The sequence below is a fragment of the Henckelia pumila genome, unplaced genomic scaffold (genome assembly GCF_033568475.1).
Source record: "Henckelia pumila isolate YLH828 unplaced genomic scaffold, ASM3356847v2 CTG_461:::fragment_3, whole genome shotgun sequence".
NCBI lineage: Eukaryota > Viridiplantae > Streptophyta > Magnoliopsida > Lamiales > Gesneriaceae > Henckelia > Henckelia pumila.
In genome coordinates, this window is record NW_027331831.1 from 7,208,242 (window position 1) to 7,228,552 (window position 20,311).

At 34.8% G+C, this 20,311-nt stretch overlaps 1 protein-coding gene across 2 annotated transcripts; it reads right to left on the reverse strand.

Moving 5' to 3' along the window:
- Positions 1-1,095: 1,095 nt before the first annotated feature.
- LOC140871290 (uncharacterized) lies at positions 1,096-15,757 on the reverse strand. Of its 2 annotated transcripts, none has more exons than XM_073273734.1 (23): positions 15,508-15,757; positions 14,533-15,406; positions 14,181-14,296; positions 13,435-13,640; positions 12,830-12,949; positions 12,482-12,610; positions 12,274-12,399; positions 10,954-11,009; positions 10,766-10,865; positions 10,515-10,632; positions 10,116-10,325; positions 9,110-9,428; positions 7,505-7,598; positions 7,006-7,114; positions 6,520-6,791; positions 6,260-6,387; positions 5,893-6,127; positions 5,384-5,572; positions 4,970-5,259; positions 3,391-3,580; positions 2,084-2,326; positions 1,587-1,666; positions 1,096-1,501 (listed from the first exon to the last, which is right to left on the reverse strand). In XM_073273734.1, the coding sequence occupies exons 2-23, from the start codon at positions 15,390-15,392 to the stop codon at positions 1,354-1,356; spliced, it is 4,338 nt and encodes a 1,445-aa protein (XP_073129835.1). In that variant the 5' UTR covers positions 15,393-15,406; positions 15,508-15,757; the 3' UTR covers positions 1,096-1,353. The 2 variants fall into 2 exon arrangements, with proteins under 2 accessions (XP_073129835.1, XP_073129836.1); XM_073273735.1 differs by having other exon boundaries at positions 14,533-15,318; positions 15,508-15,756.
- Between the last annotated feature and the right edge of the window lie 4,554 nt (positions 15,758-20,311).

Consider the following 20,311-nt stretch of genomic DNA (forward strand, 5'->3'; position numbering starts at 1 on the left):
AAACAAAAATTAGCCAAATAATGCTTAGATTTTTTTAAACATAAATAAATTCTCACTTATGTAGAAAAGTCACAAGTGCAACCTCGAATAAACAGAGCCATGAAGTCAGTAAATACAAAATTTATACATCTATTCAAACTTTTTTTAACCAAAAAATGAGCCACTTTATTGCCGGATCTAGTACAAAGCTGAACCGTACTTTTAGATTGGCTGATAAAGCCCACAAGCACTCCCCGGAGCTCGTTTATCAGGATTGTAAAAACCATCCACAACATTTGAAGCATCAGTTTTCAAAAGCCAATGTTGATCCACAAAGTGATTGGCAGCCAAAAAACCATGAAACAGTGTCACCGCTTCTGCTACTTGAGGAGAGAATTTTTAACCACCAGGCATCGACTAATCGCAAAAATAATGCTTAGATTTTAGTTGGAAAGGCAGTGTGCATGTTTAGGTTTCCGTTCAATACCAAAATCTATGGCCTAAGGTTTTTTGGAGTATTCAAATCGTATACAGCCTATTCAGTACGTTTATTCAGTCTAGTTGAGCCAGTTTGGATTCTATAATGATTTTTTTAAATAAATATTTTTTTAAGCCCTTTTTTTTTTACTTAAAAAAATGTTTTTTTAAGCACTTATTTGATAATTCAAACACCTTATTAGCTGAAAAATCACTTTTTAAAAAAAATGTTTTTTTGGCCTAGCTTTTGATGCCAAACGAGACGAAAATCTTGAAACTTCTGTCAAAATCTTGGAAGCACGTGAAAATGATTGACGTTAAATATTATCTACTAAACCCCATATAAATCATACCATCTCATTCATAAAGATGTTCACCAGAATGCTATTTTAGTCAACTTGATAATGATCACTTGAACTACGTCAAGTTTCTCAGAATCTCATCTGCTCACACGGCTGCGTAAGCTTAATCCCACGAGTACGACCACACAAATCAAACATATCGTCGTGATAATGGCAATATCCCATTTGTTGATTGATATATAAAATTAAAAAAGAAATAATGAAAAAGAAAATCCGATACATAGATAAGAAAAAGGAACAAATTCGGAGTGAATCAAGTAGTAGATACTAGCTAGTAGGTGACAATGGGAATATCCCATTGGTTGATTGATATAATTAATAATATACATTTTAGAGGGAAAACTTTGATTATATCTGCACAACACGACTACAAAATTAAGGACTTTCACCTATCTAAACATCCATTTCCCTTTCTTTTTCAATACAACTTTTCTACTCCTGCGTCAAAAGACTACCACGAATGTTCCATATCAAACAAAACCCACTAAAAAATTGATGGGAATTAGAGTGGAAAATATTTAGGTTGGAGTAAATATCATGACTGCCAAAACAAGTCGAAGTCGTTACTGTACAGCGAACGGTCCTGAATTTCCAGATTTGCAACATGCCAATTAACGAGCAGCGATTGGATGCATTTGCATATGACGAGTGCAAATGGAAAAATCCACCATTCATTTTCGTCCCTGTCGGTACATAAAATTCATATGAAGAGTAAGAGACACTAAAGCTATGAAATGGCTAGCATAAAAAGCTTTGGTTCTGGCTTACTTGTTCCATGACTGGAAATTTGGAAATCTCTTACTCGATTGAGTACAGTAGTGAAGATAGCCACAAATGAACGCAACGCCCTGCAAGGGTGTACCGATAAAAAGTCAAAAACATAATAAGCAAGCCACGCTAACAGAACTGTAACCTAAATTTCAATAGTGTACAGGAAAATTTCCACAAAGAGGTTCGACGCTTTACATGATACAATTTTTACAAAGAAAAAAACACTAATTTTTGTATTCTTCATTCAAAAGGTCAGGTACAGGCACATCTGTTGCCCACATCGCATGCTTCTATTTATGCACATAGTGGTGCCAGCACACCTTAATCGGTGCCCTTATGCAATTTTCTAATTTTTATAGAAGGTTCTTTTTGTGACTCAAAATTGATACCCAGTCTAAAAATATAAATCCTAAGTCAGAAAATTTTGGTGCATTCGATCGATAAGTTTCCAAGGGCTATTTAAAATGAATTCAAGAATGGATCAAGAAGCTTACAACATTTATCAAGGATAAAATGTTCCACAAAGCATATACACGCGCAAGACCTGCTGATCGCCGTGGTCCATGACTGAATAACGCATTGATACCGGCAGGGAATGGAAGTAAAATCCCCAGGGGTAAAATAAGCAATACAAAAAACACATCCGCTAAAGAAAACGAGTACAACTGAAGCAAAGTGAGCAACACCAGACTAAAATCTCCTAGAAGCAGGATAGAGATGACCAAACCGACAAGGTCCTGCAGCACAAGACAAACTTTTTTCAGGAAAAGGACAACACAAACACAAATGTCTAGAAAAGTAAAGTGGATCATTTGTTTCTCATTTGATTTTGAAGGGCCTAAATTGGGTACACAAGTTTCAAGTAGTGCATAAACTATATTAACAGACACAGCTAGCATAGGTATGGGAGAGGGGGTACTGTCAGATTTTTAGGGTCAAATTTCTGCTCAAAAAAAATCAAAAGACTGTTTTGGGCCGCATTAAAGACTGGCAATTCATTGTAGGAAAGTTTTGCTCCAGAATGTGAGAGCAGAAATCAAGCTCAAGGAATTCAAATACAAATACAACACGAGCAGCAAAAAAGGTAATATGTTAAAAGATGGGACATTATCCAGTGACTAAAATGTTTTGTAGAAATTCTCGGCGTGTGATGTCGTTCTATGAGTGTGTTCTTTTTATTTTGTTTTTCATATGCAATGCTTTCAAGAATTCCGAATCTGAGTTCTGATACGATAACCCCAAATAATAGGGGAAAAATACAAAAGCAGAAGATAATTTTATAATATTGTACATGAATGTTTGGAAGAACCAAACAAAAAACAAATTAATCAAAACCATTTGGTTTAATATCCCGTTTGTATTTATTAACCGTAAAACTAGATCAGAATCAACACTGTTCGCCAAGGGGAGTCATTTCCGAGAAAGCATTTAAATGGAGAAGGATAGTTATTAAAAGAGGAAATTGTAAATTCAAATAGTCGATGCTTGGTTGAACTTTCAAATAACGTTTGGATCGAGTCCTTTGAAATGTCGCAAATGATCAGGCATATTCAAAACAGAGCCTATTGTTGGCTGTTTTATTCCGTTACAAGAAACTAACCAAAACCCCAATCACCCGACAGTTTGTCTACCTGAAGCTGACTGAGCTGGGTAAATCCCAAACTTAAAGTAACACCTAACCCTACCTATAGCATTCGATTTTTCCAGAAGTCCACCCCTAAAGATGAATTTGAGTATAGGCGTGGGTGGGTAGGCTTCCAGGATGCGTAGACACAAGTATGTGACAGGGTCAGAAAGGTACCTGGTGGCCAACCGGTTTAGTATTGTGAATTAGAAAAGAGAGTGCAAAAAATATCTCTCTTTTCTCCTCAAGCACCTTTAAGTTGCTAATATCCAAAATCCCACCATAAATCTTCGGCCTTGGGTTGCCTTCGGTGGTCCCATGAGTTCGATCTGAGTTTGTTCCATCTTTTGGAGAGATATTGATGGCACTGCACCACCAAAGCAAACCAGGAAAATTAGATAAAATAAACACGGAAAAAGATATGATTCAAAAACTGCTTAAACCAACTTCAATCTTATTGCAACAATGATTGTTTATAGCAACTCATGGGGATGGCACAGAACAAGAGTAACACACAAGTAGCAAGCAACATCCACACTAGTCACCCAAGACAGCAATGATTATATCAAGTATCAACAATCAATAATCCATAATCAATAACAATAAATATAAAAAGGAGAAGAAAATATATTGCAACGTGGTGTGACATAAAATGTAATTGAACAGAAGATTCAAGGCAAAGTCAGAAATACGTCATTATAAGGAAAAGAACATGCAAGGACCTGGTAAATTTAGGGTCCAAATAATACCAGTAAAGTCACTGTCTGCTAAGTGCTAGCTCAGAGGGCCAAGGTTTAAAGACAAAAGTGGTAGTGCTAGGATGCTGATTCTTTGGACAAAAAGTTACAGTTATACAACTGGGTATTGAATGATTGAACAACAAAAAAACTCAAAATATATGAAATTATATTAAAAATATATATATATGATTATACGAATGAGTTTTCCCAGAGATAGATTATTCGTACGAGCAATAAAATTGCTTCCCTAGCCACTGCTAGTATTCCTCACAAAACAAGATGAAGAAATGACCAAATGAATCCCTAGTCTCCCTCCTCCTGCCCATTTCATTTACCACTCCCCCATTTCTAGATTCTTCAAAGACTCAAATAAGGCCCAACGCCTTAGAGCCCATAATAACATTCAAGTCCGTAACAGGTAGCACCATTGATACCACAATGTAGGAAAGAAAAAGTTTATGGTAAGCCTAGAGTTGAAGCAAAATCTTGGAATAACAGGAACTTGAATTTAGGAAGAATTTTCAAAAATTTCAACAGTGGGCACAAATTCATGCAAACTTAAACCCTTAACAAATGAAAAACTAGTGACACAAATGTTAATAACCCATTTTACAAATATATATATGTATATATGCACACAGCCTGACAGAAACACCATCCACACAGTGAAAGGAACAAAAAACTCTGTTTCACACTTCATCAATGGTTTGTGTCACTTTGGAGGGGATCTGGGAAATCAGCCTTCTTCCCCCTTTGATCAAGTACATTAAAAAAAATTCGGCCACTTCATTTATATCATATTTGCAACATATTAATTAATAATAAGAAAAACAAGAACAAATAAAAATGTCATCATGGGACTGAATTCCACATAAGTTAAACTGCAGCCAAAAAATTTACTTATTTATAAGTGTCAGAACATCACATTTATTAACGAACTTTTTAAAAGACACATCTCATGTTCTTTATTTAGGAAATCCATGATAATAAACGCAAGTGCAATCATAATTCCATACCGTGAATGTTCCTGGTCACCACGTGATCCATCGGGCCATCTTAATAATACAAGATCCGTTTCTTCTTCAACAGCATAAATCAAGAGTCCATAATGACAATAGCTCCCATTGGTTGCCCCAAACCAGGCAAGATTCACACACACACCATAGGTTCTTAATCTGGGATTTGCATAAACTTCAAGCCAGCGGATGACAGGACGAAATTTTGATCGAAGGCAACCCCGACGTACCAGGCGCAACTGTGCATTTAGACCTGCCACAAAGCGATACCACGTGGTCGGTGGCACAGACTGACAGAAAAGTGATAGTCAGTAAATTCTCTATTTTAATTACAAGAAGAGAGAAAATTGGCTTTTCCAAGAAATTCACGTTCATGCACACATGAGATTCAAAGCCCCAGCAGTAACAACATACCTGACTCATAAGACTGGTAATGATACCGTCATTATGAAGTAAGAAAGGAGTCATGTAGCTTCCATTTCCTCCAAATAATATAGACATTGGTAATCTTTGGCGTAGACTAGGAGGAAGATCACTTCTCTTTTCATCTCCTCCAAGGAAAAAGTCAACATAAGCTAGCATTAAATCCGGAGTAGCAGCCACCTAAAGTCACATATATGATAAACAAGGATAAGCTTGAAACTTTCAAATCAAGTACTACTTCAAGCATGTGGCTTTCAGTGAGATGGGAAACGGAGATCAGTTTGTACGAGAAACATAAGCTTAAACATGTTAAATATTTTGTTGTTGAAAAAATCTTGAATCAATATAGTCGTTAATAAGGTAAATAAATAGAAAGTTTTACTCATTCAACAGGATTAAGAAACACAGTTTACAAGAATATAACATCTACCCATGAAAAGCACAATAAGATTTAAATCCTGAAAGATCAATCACAAAAAACAAATCCTTTCAAAACCAACCTTCAAACCCTCATATAGAGCACGTGAACGGCAAGATCGTAAGCAAGCATGGTCATATTCAGACCGCACAAATTCTCGTATTCTTTGTAACTTGATTCTCCGTCTCCATTGTTGCCAAGACCATGCAAGGGGATATGCAAGAAAACAAAGAATACTATGTAGTGATCCTTCCCACCATTGGTATGCAGCAAGAGAATTCATCTCATCCACAAAAGTATTAAATGCACCCTCATACCTGCCCATTCAATGATTTAAAATAGCATGTTCATCATGTCATACGGTATATGAGGCATAAGCTATCTTTCCTAGATTACACATAATATCACAGACAAAGAAGAAATCAGCCAGGAGCAAATAAAGAACTTACACTATCTCCTTAACTTGTTCAGGAGGTGTATGAGGAAGATGCCAAGGTTCACTAAATGTATTAGGACCCATAAAATACATTCTATGCACATGGCTCTGTGACTCCTCAACTCTGTTAGTTTCCAAAACCTGATTTAGATTCAAAAAATGCCTGATCACCACTAGTTGCTGGATTTTGAAAATTAAATAATAATATATTTAACCACACACATATAAAGACTATTATATATAGAATTAGATGTGCAAGGTTAATCAGAATACTTCATTAAGGGACTCCAGAAAAGGGAATGAGTGATCTATTTGAGAACCCTGCTGCATAGGAGCTGGGCCTGATAAGTCCTCAACCCCAATGAACTTCATCCGTGCAACACTTAGCACCAAAGCAAGTAAAATCAGTAGGCCCAAAAGAAGCAGACAAAACAGCCAGGGTCCTCCGAATGTATATATCAACTCTTCAAGAGCTGTATAGCAGTGGGGCATGTGATATCTCTCAGAAATGCATTTATAAGGACAAGGCGTTTCTGTAATACCACCTACACGGAGCAAACAATAATCTCAAATTAAAACTAGCACACGCAAAACATATATGATAAAATAATCCGACGCTATTGTAATCTACGACTCTATCATAATAAGAATCCAGCACAGAGTTCACCCAAAATACATTTGTGCAGAGGATGATAATGACAGCAATATCCCTTAATAATAAACACCCTCCACGAAGGCACAAAATCCCACAATGAATACCTCGGACATGAATATAACCACCACGATTGGGAAGCTGATCACTTGGGCATGAAAAACAGAGGGATCTATCAGATCCAGTTGAATTTTTATACGTGCCAACAGGACATTCCTGCAGAAATGTGAAAGAAAAACATCAACATCCAATAGAAGATGGCTCTATCACCTACTAGTAGGTTCTAAAAGCAAGCTTCAGTTTTTTTTATCTGATAACGAAAAAACACCAAAAAAATCATCAGATGACATCTTGCCAAGAAAGTTGGCAGGTTTCACCAGCTCAAAATCTTGCAAAAGAGTCTTAACAACAATGTGGCGAGTGAATTCCAGCTACAAGCATTTTCCACATAAAAAATTAAACAATCTCCATAGTATATTGAATTCTTCCTGTCTCAGCTTTTAAAATTAAGCTCATCAACAACAAAATACTAATGCTTCTAATGAACACTGTTAAAATTAAGACAAATCCCTAAAAACTGCTGCCGAATGATGAAAAATAGACTACCTCACAGAATATTCCATAAAGTCCTTTGGGGCAAGCTTTTCCACTAATGGTTCCATTTTCACCAGTCTGACCTTGGTTGCCACCTAATCCACCCCTATGGTAAAGCAGACAACCTAGAATTACTGGAAAAAAAATGCAATGCAAATAACAAAGCTGCAGACAGAAATAAAAGGCAGCTATTCGAAGACTTTTGAGTATCCATTCATGTCGATTAAGTACCATTCATCCTAAACATACATACTACATCATGATTCAGCTGACCATCGACAGACACATTAACTGTTACACTTTCCAAAAGCAACTATAACCTTCCAATTTTAGTACTTGACATTAATTTACCTCTCCTGTACAGGGCCTGCACGTCAATTAGTACACATTAAAGCAAACAACAATCTATTGACACAGGGAAAGTATACAGTATTCACAGCTTCTTCAACAGTCAAGATTGCACACACATACAGTGGATGAAGTATGCACTACAGTACAGTATAGCTTCAGCTTCAATAATTCAGTAAAAAGGTAGATTTAAAGCTCATTCATAAGACTGTAAGATGCCTCCCAAGCCTTGATAGAAAGTTAACAGAATGTAACATTTTTCTGTTGTAAATCGTTGTCGTGATGTTATACACTAATGTTGGTTTTAAATGATTACTTTTGCGACCCTATCACAATTCAGTATGTGTAAAACAGGAACTGCCAAATTTATGCTCAATTCTAAGAAACCAACTGGAAAATAAACTGTTGCTTAATACCTGTCAAACATTATCAAAATATTGATGTCAAAATTGATCAGACCATGGACAGATATAAAAAGGCAGTAAGTCGAAAAAGATACGAGATGTGGATGTAAAAAAATTGCTTGTACAGAAAAATCGAAGAAAAGAGGCAAGGGAGAAACGAAGAACATGATAAAAGCAAATATAACATGGTTATCGACTCAAGTTTGATTTAACTGAGCTCGAGAGTATCTCAATTCTTCACTTGTGTTTCGAGCTACTCGAGTGACTATATGGTATATATTATCATTACTTTATAGGACATATAATTTAAAGGTATTTTTGTCCATATAAACTAGCCATCGGGGCACACGCGTTGCATGTGTGTAAAGTTTATATTTTTTTAGTTAGAAATGCATACTATTTTAAAATATCAAGAATGTTTATGTCTACACACATTTATGACCAAAAGCAGTTATTCTAAGGGGTGGAGGCATAGTAAGATAGAATATATAAATATAAATTTTAATGCCTAAATTTATGTTACTAATACTTTTTGAGTTTTTCGAGCTCGAGTAACTCGATATTTTCACAAGTCGAGCTTGAAATCGAGCTTAAATACTCAATCGAGTCGAGCTTGAGCCTACAAAATTAAAATCAAGTCAAGCTCGACTCAGTTCATGTGCACCCCTAATTAGTAAGCTGAAGAACTGCACAGTCAGTTAAAATGTGCACAGGTTCAAAGAATGAACTAAAGATCAAAGCCAGTAGAATATAATACAACAAAACACAAATGCAGGTTAGGGGTTAAAGTCGAGCAATACTATGTGACAAAGCAACAAAAAACTTCGTATAGTTAAGAAAATGTAGGCTAAGTATTTTTGCTAACCTCGAATTAACGCTTCCATTCACTACAGCTAAAGGCCAATATTCATCTCCAGTGGCAATGTCCGACCAGTGAAAATGAATCCTACCACCTCCACCACCTCCACCACCACCAAGGCTACCGTGACCTCCAACACTTGATAAAGTGCCAAAATCACCAAGAGCCAAAAAGTGCAAAAAAACCAATATGGTTCCCCCAGATCCACCCCCAGGTCCCACATTTACGTTATCAATACTGTACTTCCCTTGAAAACTCTCCCCATCAGCCCTAATAGAACCTTCAACATCTAAATTCATCAAGGGATGCTCCAATGAACCCATCACTGAAAGGAAAGGGCAAATAAATTAAAAACAAGAGAAGAAGGCGCCTGACAATCAGAAATTTCAGAGACCAAAGGCACGCATTCAAATCATAAATGTGATAATAATTTAAATTCATAAAACAACTGATAAATAAGATTGGAGGTAAATCAGCAATCGATATCCGTTTGCAAACCACCCATTTTTAGGTTTGAAAATTTATTTGGAGAAAACATGGAAAGTCAAAACTGAAAAAAGCAAGGCCTATCAATATCAAAATAAAAGATTCATTTCTTGTTTCCACTAGTCCAGAATGGTATGATACAAGTGCCTCACAGAAATATAACATACGAAAGCAAGGAAGAGCATAAAATAACCCCTATAATATGCTAAGAAGTAAGAACATCAACCTAACTATGATCCTGTTACAGCTTATTTGCTTTTTGAGTTTTGAAGATAGCAAATCAAGATTTCTTCCATTTTAGGTTTACATAAATCATAATTGGAAACCAGAGACTCCTATTTCTTTATTCTACTTCAATTATTTCATCAAAAAACTGCCGACGATAACAATCGTAAATCAACCAAACTGCATATCGAATTGACCAAAATTGTAGACACTTGGCACAACAAAGTGACAAACACAAAAGTTTCGAAGAGAACAACCGGCAACATCACCGAAATAAGACAAAAATCCAAAGATATCTCACCCAAGATGCCACCACCAGCAGTAAACACCGCTGAGCTCTCATTTCCACTTCCACTACCCAATTCACAGGGCAATTTTGCATTTCCATATGCAACGCCACCCTCAGTACAGTCATCTTTATAACAGCCCATTCCGCCTTTACCACCATGACCACCACCACTGCCAATGCCAGTACTCAAGACCTTTCCTTGACCAACGCCACCAATGCAGCCTGCACAGAGAGCAAACTCAAAATAATCGAAATTGTGGCTGATGTGATTACCGGTGTTTTTGATCGATTATAGATTGTCTCATCGCACAGAAAGTTTTCCAATTCAAAAATAGATTTCCAACTATGCCCATTAAATATCTACATGGAAAAGCAATAAAGATGTCACAAGTTCAAGAGTTAGAATCATACCCATTCCAGATGTGCTAATGATTCCAGAGGAGGGAACCTTGATGGTTCTTGCTCTGTGGAAATGGACAACAGAACCTTCAACAATTCCTTCAACCAGGATATCCTCCACACGACAAATCTGCACGCAACCAAAATACTAAAAAAACCTATCCCAACGGACAATATGCAATAACAAAGAAAAATAATAGGATTTGAACAATTCTTAACTGCAAAATCACAAAATTCACTATTTCCAAACAAAATATGTGCACCTGCAGGGTAAAAGGCAGAGAAGAATTCACATTACAATCTTCAGGTGGATGAAGTAGCTCTGTGGCACAAACTTGCGACTCACAGTCTAGTTTCAGCATTCTAAACAAGAGACAAAAAAAAAAGAATTGAGTAAGGTAGACTGGCACATTTCAGTTACTGATTAAATGAAATTGAAAGCATAACTTACAAAGCGTCTCCAGATGCATTTTTCAAAGGACCACGGAGAATAGACCCAGGTCCAATCTTCATTTTAACATGAGGAAAATACAGAACCCAATTAATTCAAATAATATTTGTTGCATGCACACCCTAAAGCTATACTTCAGTTATCAAATAAGACAAGAATAATCATTCGAGATCATGTGCAATGTTCCAGGAGCCAAAACAAAATGGAAACAATGTCTGCACAGAAAAATGTTAACAAGACAATGCACTTAAAAGCAAAATGCGCTAAAATAAACCAACAAAACCAGTTACATGTTCGTAGGAAAAATTTCTTGTCAATTGATTCGTCAAATTAATTGATTGCTATTTCTAACTTATTTCTATAGGAAATCATGTGGAATGTTCCAGGAGCCAAAACAAATTGGAAACAATATCTGTGCGAAAAAAATGGTAACAAGACAATGCACTTGCAAAATGCGATAAAATAAACCCACAAAACCAGTTGCATGTTCTTAGGAAAATTTATTTGTCAAATTAATTGAATATTATTTCGTACTTTTTTCTATAGGCAATGGAAATTTTTTAGTACTTTTGAGTACTCTGAATTATGGTCGCGGATGAAAAAGTCCGAACTCTAGACAGTGGTGCGTACCAACATGAAACGAAATGTAGGACGTCATAACACAAACTGAGAAACCTTGAGATAGAAAATATAACAATGTCGTGAAAACAAGGACATTGAAGAACAATTAGTACAGTGGCATAGTGGGATTCGCACCAAGCATAGAAAAATATGTGACAAACCTAATTGTCAAACGTAATGATATACCCAGCAGTGTGCCAACATAAGAATTTCACTACGTCTAATTCTACTTATGAATTTCAGAAACATAGAGAAGTCAAAAAATGCACATGAAATTAAAATAGTTGCGTATTGGGCTGGTAGACATGAAAGTGAACAAAGTTCACTGTTGACAAAAATCAGGAGAATAGTAAAATTTATATCCAGAAACCTGCAAAGTGACACATTATAATATGGTAAGATAAAATTACAATCTAACCACGAAAATAATGATGTTGCGTTGGACCAGACCAAATGGATTGGAAGCACAAGACCAGAAAATTTTAGAAACAGAGCAAATGAAAAATAAGAAACATCTTGTCCTATTCAAATCCAGAAACAGAATCATGAGAGAGGTACTTCGGTTTACCATTGCAATTACAAGTAGTAAAAGTATAGGGAAGAGAAACCTAGTCCTGAATAAAACCTACTTTGAGATATATCTGAGCGTGGATGTTTTAACATCAAAACAAAAGGTGAAGAAAATATTTTTTTACTCACATTGACGCTATAGAACAACGATAACACAAGATGTTGTGCTTCAATGCAATCTCCTGGTCCTGACAAATTCAGTAAACCTTGCCCATGAACTCCTAAGTTCGCATTAGAATGGATGAGGGATGATTCCTGCGAAAACATTACATAACCGATAAATTACTGATAGGCAAGAAATTTTCAAACTTAAGGTAATGTGCAGCTGGTAGTTCACCTTGAGAACAATGAGATTACTAGCCTCAAGTAAAGAGGTCTCAACATTTTCATCTCCACCACCATCTATCAGCAAACTTGAGTTCCACATTAGAAACATTTTAACAGACATGCGAAGGGCACCGAAAACCTGTAAATGATGTGAAAATGAAAATATAGCGTGTTTTCCAAACTTCCAGCCTAATAAACAAACCACAACAAAAGGGAAAGAACAGGCATAAACCGAACAGAGAAGACTAAGCAGAAAAACAAACAAAAGTTATACAAAAAAACCCGGAAAAGCAAACAAAAAAGCCTATTTATGCAAATTACACAAAAAACTTAATTAAATGAGACGACTGCTACTTACTCTAATTATGGAATCACTCATCAACAGCTCTTCTGCCAACAGTTCAAACTCCGACATAGAATAATGTGCAAGCCCAAAGCTCAACCCTGCTCCAGCCAAGAGGCTGATTTGTCCTTGAACCTTATGATGAATACACAAAGCTGATTTAGATAAGTATAACAGTAAATATATCTAGGCAAAGGTTTTAAGAACAAGTTCGGAGCATATTTTGTAAAAATAAAACCATGTGGAAAAAAAACATAATGCTGCAGAACATAAAATAAGAAAAGATATGAGACAACAATTGAAATTAGATTTGATGTGACTTAAGACAATTTATGTCTTGGATTGCCCTATTTTCCAGCTCAATGAGGGGAAGGGTATCACTGTTTGCTAGGCAACTGGCAAGTGGACCAGGTGATGCTTCCATAAATCTTTGACCTTTTACCATCAGGAAACAGAAACATTACAAAAAAAAACCCCAGGATTGAAATCCCGTTGCTGTCATTTCATATGTATATATGGTTACAAATATATGTGTTCTGAATGTGCCGGAGTAGTAAGATTGCACATCCATTAGGCATCCTAGTATCTGACATAATGAGAATTAAATTTGTTTCACTAACCTGAACACGACTCCACAACAAGGGAACAGCAGCCTTAGCATGGTTCTGGATGTAGACATTGGTCAAAAATGGTTGAGGAAAATCCATGAGCAAGGTGTCTGTATATGTTGCTTTGTAATGATTGCTGACAGTGAGGCTGCGAGGAACAGTATCATAAAATGTACCCGCAGCACCAGCATTGTCAGGACAGCCAAGACTACTTCCTCCTGCATTAATTAGGCTTGTAACTCAGTTTTCCAGTTAACTAGAAAGGCACTTTATAGACCTAATGACTAGATTGTACAAGCTAGATGCAGCTACAACCAGCAAGAACCAACCAGATGTAAGATTAAGACAGGAAACACATTTTATCAGAAACTGGGTCCTAATCTTCCTATGCATTACACAAATATTAAATTTAATCAAATGCCAGAAATCAAAAAAGCACCAACAGTTATCACCAAACGATCAATATTCAAATATCAGTGCCATCTATTCCTTTGAGCAACCTTATCTAATCCCTGACCTTACCCAGGGAATAAAGAGCTGAAATAGAAAACAAAGCCGCTATTTTACAAGCAGCTGGCCGGGATATAGACCCCATGGAAACAATTAACCTTTTTAACTAACCCGAATCATATTGAAGACGATAGAACATCATGCAATACAAAAAATGAAACATTTGTCAGAGAAAAAAGGATGAATTTTTTTTTAAAATAAAAACTAAAAGGATAATTCAAGGGAAAAAATATCACAGGTAATCATACCATGCACAGATATGACAGGTTCATCATGCCTACTGAATATATCAACGGACACTCTACCGCCACCACCTCCAGCAAAACCGTTACCCCCACAAGCACTTATATTACCAATTCCAATCCTGCACTTTAAAAGAATAAAATGATTACAATCCAATCAAAACTCCAATATGCAGCAACCTTCAGCTGGCTTTAGATACCTTATACTTTATCTAATACAGCTAGGTGAATGAATAACACAGTAAAGGCTGAACAATAAACTGAAATAATGGATAAAAGGGGAAAAAACACAATCCCGCGACTCTTTAACTTTAGACTATAACATAAAACTGTAACAATAGATCGGACAAAAATTTACATCTTATAAGCCTTGATGTAGATGCTACCTCCAGACCCGCCTCCACCTTTGTTACCTCCATCTCCTCCATCTGCCAATACACTGCCATTTACCTCCAGGAGGGATTTAACCACAATCATTACCCTCCCACCTCCACCACCTCCATAGTCAACCTCCCTGCTCGTTGTCCCACCTCTACTACCATAACTCCACGGCTTCTCCAAGCTTGACCATGAATACGCATCCCCACCCCACACATCCTCCGCGAGCTTCCTCTTATCCTGCAAACACGCCGCTCCTCTTCCCCCATGCCCCCCTCCCGCTCCATCCAACCCCTGTGGAGTCCCACTAGTCTGAGGCGGTGGCAAACCTGCCAACCCGGTGGTATTGACAGCGGAACTGTTACCGAAACTTGCATTTCCTGCAACTAACTGAAAAGTTCCAGTGATTATGGAAGAATTTTTGCCTAACGTGAAGTTCCCCGTGACGTTTATGGTAAGCTCGCATCCAGAGAAGGACGAACAATTGAGCGTAACATTTGGCAAAATAGCAAAATTACCGTCCCCTTCTATGTACACATTCTTGGACAAATTCAAATCGGACACAATCTGGCAAGTCGTATCCAAAGAACCAACCCCGCCTAAATCGTACTCACATGACAAGGACGGAGGATGCGGCGGAGGAGGAGGAGGCGCCGGTGGGGTATAGTCCTGGTGAAAAAGCAGCACCTCATCCGAATCCATCTCGTTAAAACCCGAGTCCGCATCAGCAGGCGACACCAGAATCAAACTAGGGTTTTCGAACACACTGAGTAGTAGTAGCCCGAACAACACCAGCAGCGCAGGACGCGAAATCACAAAACAAAAACCGGAAACAGCCATTGGAAAACGATATGCTGAGAATAGTCATCACATCAGGCGGTAGCTACTGGATGCAGCGAATATGGATTGCATCTGCTAAAGCACGAAATCAAAAAAAAAACCCTCAAAAACCCACCTGATAAATCAAACTCCAGTGCTTGCGACTCCAGCCCCCACTACACGTGCTTGCGTATCGCGTACATCTATGTATAGATTCGGGCTACTGCGCACGCATAAATTGGATTGGGGGTTGAATTGGGAAAGAAAAGGGCAGAGGTAGATTAAAAAAAATGGGTTGAGAGAGAAAGGGAGACACGAGATTATAGAGAGAGAAAAGAGAGTACGTAAGCGAATATGGAAACGGAAAACGTGAAGGGGGTTAGGTGGTGGGTTTTGTTTAATTTGGCGAGAGAAGGTGGTAGAAGTAGAAATGCCGCACTTTTTCTTTTCTTTTTTCTTTTTTTTACAGCAACCGTATGTGGAAATAAATAATAACCGGGAAATCTTACGTGCTTGCTTCTTTAGGTCTCTGCCGCTCGTGCACATTCCTCCATTTATCTTTCGTATGAGTTAATGGGCCTTTGACTCATATGGAATGGGGTCTCTTTGGGGTCAACCTTTTATGGAATAATAACCGGAAAATCTTGATCCAACTTTTTTTTTTAATAAAAAATATAATTTGTTTTTTGGGATAATAAAATTTATTTTGATACACAAATTATTTATATTTAAAATATCAAATTGGTACATAAAATAATGAAAATAATTTAATTGATACATGATTAAGTTATAAACTAAATTTTACCTTTAATTTAAATTATTTTAAAATCCAGTATTATCATTAAATTAAAATAAATACACATTATTTTTCAAGACTATTTTATTGATTACGATTATACACATAAATTTATATTTATTTAAATTTTATATTGTAATAAATATATCATACATATAGTGTACAAATATTAATTAATACAAATATAAATATATATATATATATAATATATTCAAAACTAAGATGTGCTAACAAGTGTTTATAAACATATAATAAAATAATGTTTTTTCTCTTTATATTTGTTATAATATTATCATTTGTATTAATAAAATTACAATTCATCAATAAATCCGAATATATTGAGCTAAATATAAATTATTATATTTATAAAAATATTGTAATATTTTTATATTTAAATATTTCATAAAAAATACAATTAAAATTTATATGATTAGTCAAAAATGTCTAAACAAATTAAAAAAAATTGACAATCATAATAGTGCAAGTCGGGACAATAAGTAAGATCCACGTAATGTTGTATAAATGCTCCGACTTCTACAGGTTACCGATGTTTTCCAATTATATATATATATATATATATATATGTCTTTTCATTCATGATATACAAATTTCATATTGAATATTTTTTCAGATGTATGATATTAGATATTCAACTTTATTTTTATTTATTATAGTATAGTACTTATATTTTTTTATAATTTTAATCAATGTAAAAATTTGAAAGGAAAATTGTGTATTTAGATTACTTTAATAAAAATATTGAACTTAGAAGCAATTTAAGTAAAGGGAAAAATTAATTTTTGGGTTTGATCATATACTAATTAAATTATTTTCAATAGTATTAATTTGATGTGTTATCAATAGTTCGTGTACCAAAATAATTTTTACTCTTTTTTTATAATGACATGTTCAATGATGCGAAAACATGTTGAAATGATTCATCTCATGTTGATGTCAATATCGCTAGCTTGAGCCCTTGACCATATGGTTCTAAGAGGATAAAATTTCACATAATTGAGAAAAAATACAATATTATTACACATAATTAAATTTTAAATCTTACACACAACTAGAGCTGTCAAACGGGCCAACCCACGGCGGGGCGGGTCGGCCCACCAAAAACTCACATTTTGTCAAGTCGATGGCGGGCTGAAAATACTCTACCCAACCCAACCCAATGTGGGTTGCGGGTTAGGTGGGACGGCCCGCGGGTTGGCTCACGACAAATAAAAATAAATAAAAAATATTATAATTAATTATAAATATTATTTCATAAATAAATATTAATAGAAACATATTAATAAAAATTTTAATTATTGATTTCATGTATGTAAATTTTATATAAAGTAATTAATACAAAAAAATTCACAACTTTTATTAAAAAATACATATATCACAATAAAAATAAATTATTAATTCCCCAGGCCAGCGGGCCAACCCGCGCGGGTCGCGGACCTTGGCGGGTTGGCCCATCTAGGCCCACCTTTTGTTGGGTTGAAAAAATTTCAACCGAACCCATTTAAATTATATGGCGGGCCTAATCCAATTTGACGGCTCTACACACAAGTATAAAAAAACATATTGATTGTTTCATATTTTAAAAAAATTAAATAATAAAATATGAGTTTCACCGTGTGGAGCCCTCCACATCCTCGCAAGCGAATAACGTCTGCTTATGATATCTCGCCCCCTGATGAAATAGATCCAGGAAGCCATTGTACACACACGATCTAGTTGAAGAAATACTAGATAATGAGAAACTGATTATGTATTTGTTTTTTGGACTACATAACGACAATTTTTTCATCTGTTTAGTTTTATTGATGTTTATTTGGACTGAATATTGTATATATGCATAATACATAAATAATGTTATATTATTAAAATATTTGAATAACACGTGAAATAATATTGAATATTGAAAATACACGTTTTTCCATACGAAAATTTTATAACCATATACGCATTTGACCGTTTACAAATTTGCACAATTGCCCAAAAACAAACATATGGTCAAATCAGTTGTCATTAACTAAATCACCCTCATTATGTTTTTACGAGTATCTTTCTTTTTTGCCCCTAAATCCAATATTGAGTTTTATATAAGATTGTCTTTTTGAAATTTAAAACAAAATAAAAATAAAAAAACGAGAGGATTACCATGAATTTGATAATTAATATTTTTTTGGACATTTATATAAAGTATTTACTTCATCCACTTGACAATTAATCTTCTTTTAGATATTTTTTTCATTTTGAAATAAAAATGATATCAAAAATAAATTTATAATTATTAGCAATCACAAATTAAATAAGAATAATAATATTGACAAAATATTAATAATATAAAAAATTAAAAATAATAATGTGAAAAATGTTTGATAAATATTTTATAATTGAATTTTTGTGAAATAATGGTTATATTATGATATTGATGTTGTATCTTAACAAAGTCTAAAAGTTATTATAATAATATGGGGATATTTTTGTATCACATGCTTTATATTGTCAATAAAATACATATATATTCAGGTACAGGAAACGAGCGTGTCCACCAAATCACAATTAAAATGGTAAAACATGCAAATTTTATAAAAAAAAATTAAAGGTGAATATGTCTATTAAATTTTCACATGAGAAAAAACGTGTATTTTCAATATTACACATCGATGTTTGATGTAAAGAACTCGAAAAAGTTATTTTAATGTCCATGTCATTCTTTGATAAAAGGAAAAAAAAAACATAATAGGTATTCCGAGATCATGTTACTATTATTATTTAACTGTTGTCGTTGAATTATTGCTAAAATCACAATTATCATGATTATTGTTGTTTAATATTTATATGTTAATATCAATATAATACTATTGTTTGATTTTATTTTCTTTATTATCGTAGTCCTTGACTCGTTGTATTATTTTTTTATTTACTTATATATTAATTGACTAACCAATTAATTAATATTTTATTTTAACAAATATGGACAGGAATAATTTTATGATCAGAAGAAACAAAGGGGAGAGTGTAGCACGTGTGCACGTGGAACTCAGCCCGGGAATCCAACTATTGAACATTTGATACAGAAATCGACACGTACGGCGCTGCAAATCCGTGAATTAACAAATAACATGACATTCACATTGTACAATTCCCTACACCATTATAATCAAGCTCCATTTATCATGCTATGTGTTGCTGATTTCATGCATTCCGTTGATCAAATGAATATTGAAAGTCATGAGTTGTATTTACATTCTCGGAATCAATGCATAACTTTTAAGACAGATTGCTTCTATGAAATAATTTTGAGTTTTTTCTTTTAGGATAGTATTTGAGAGAGCTTATAAGAAGAACTTATCAGTTTTCATTAACAAAATTTAACAAAATTACAAATTTTTGTTAAGCAAAAAAACTAATAAGTGTTTTTTATAAACTCTCTCAAACATTATAGTGTTTGAAATTACTTATAGGGAGCAATACTTTGGAGTTTTTTCTTCACAAAAGTTTGAAATTTTGTGAAGGAAAAGATCAAAACTGATTCCTATAAGCAATTCCAAACACTGCCTTGTTATTGGAGGTAAACGTGAAAAGTTGACTTGTAACGCCCAGAATTATTTAATTTTGATTTGAGAATATTTAATTTGGGAATATTTGGAGTTTTGATTTAAATTCTAATATTCTTAAATTATTTAGGATTGAAATTGAATGAAATAAGAAATTGAGGACTGAATTGCAATTATTGATAACTTAAGGGGCCAAAGTGCAAAATCCTTATTTTGAGCTGGACACTTGTTATTCCTAAGCTTATTCACGTGTGATTCATCAACTTCTATCAGAAAATCAGAGGAAGAAAACGAGAGTGCAAGAGCAAAGAAACCAAGTTCATTCTTCATCTTCAAATTGAGATATCTTGAGCTCCGGATATCTGATTTCGATTCTGAAAGATGTTCTGGAATCCTTGCAACGAGACCTTTGACTTGATGTAAGTTTTCTCTTAGTTCATCAGGGTTTGGGAATTCGAAATTGACAGACATCAGATTTGTGTATGAAATTATTGTTGATGAGCTTCTATCTTTTGTAAAATTGAAGTTGGGTTGAGGATTGATTGTTGTATCATGTTCTTATGATTTCCCAGCTATGATTT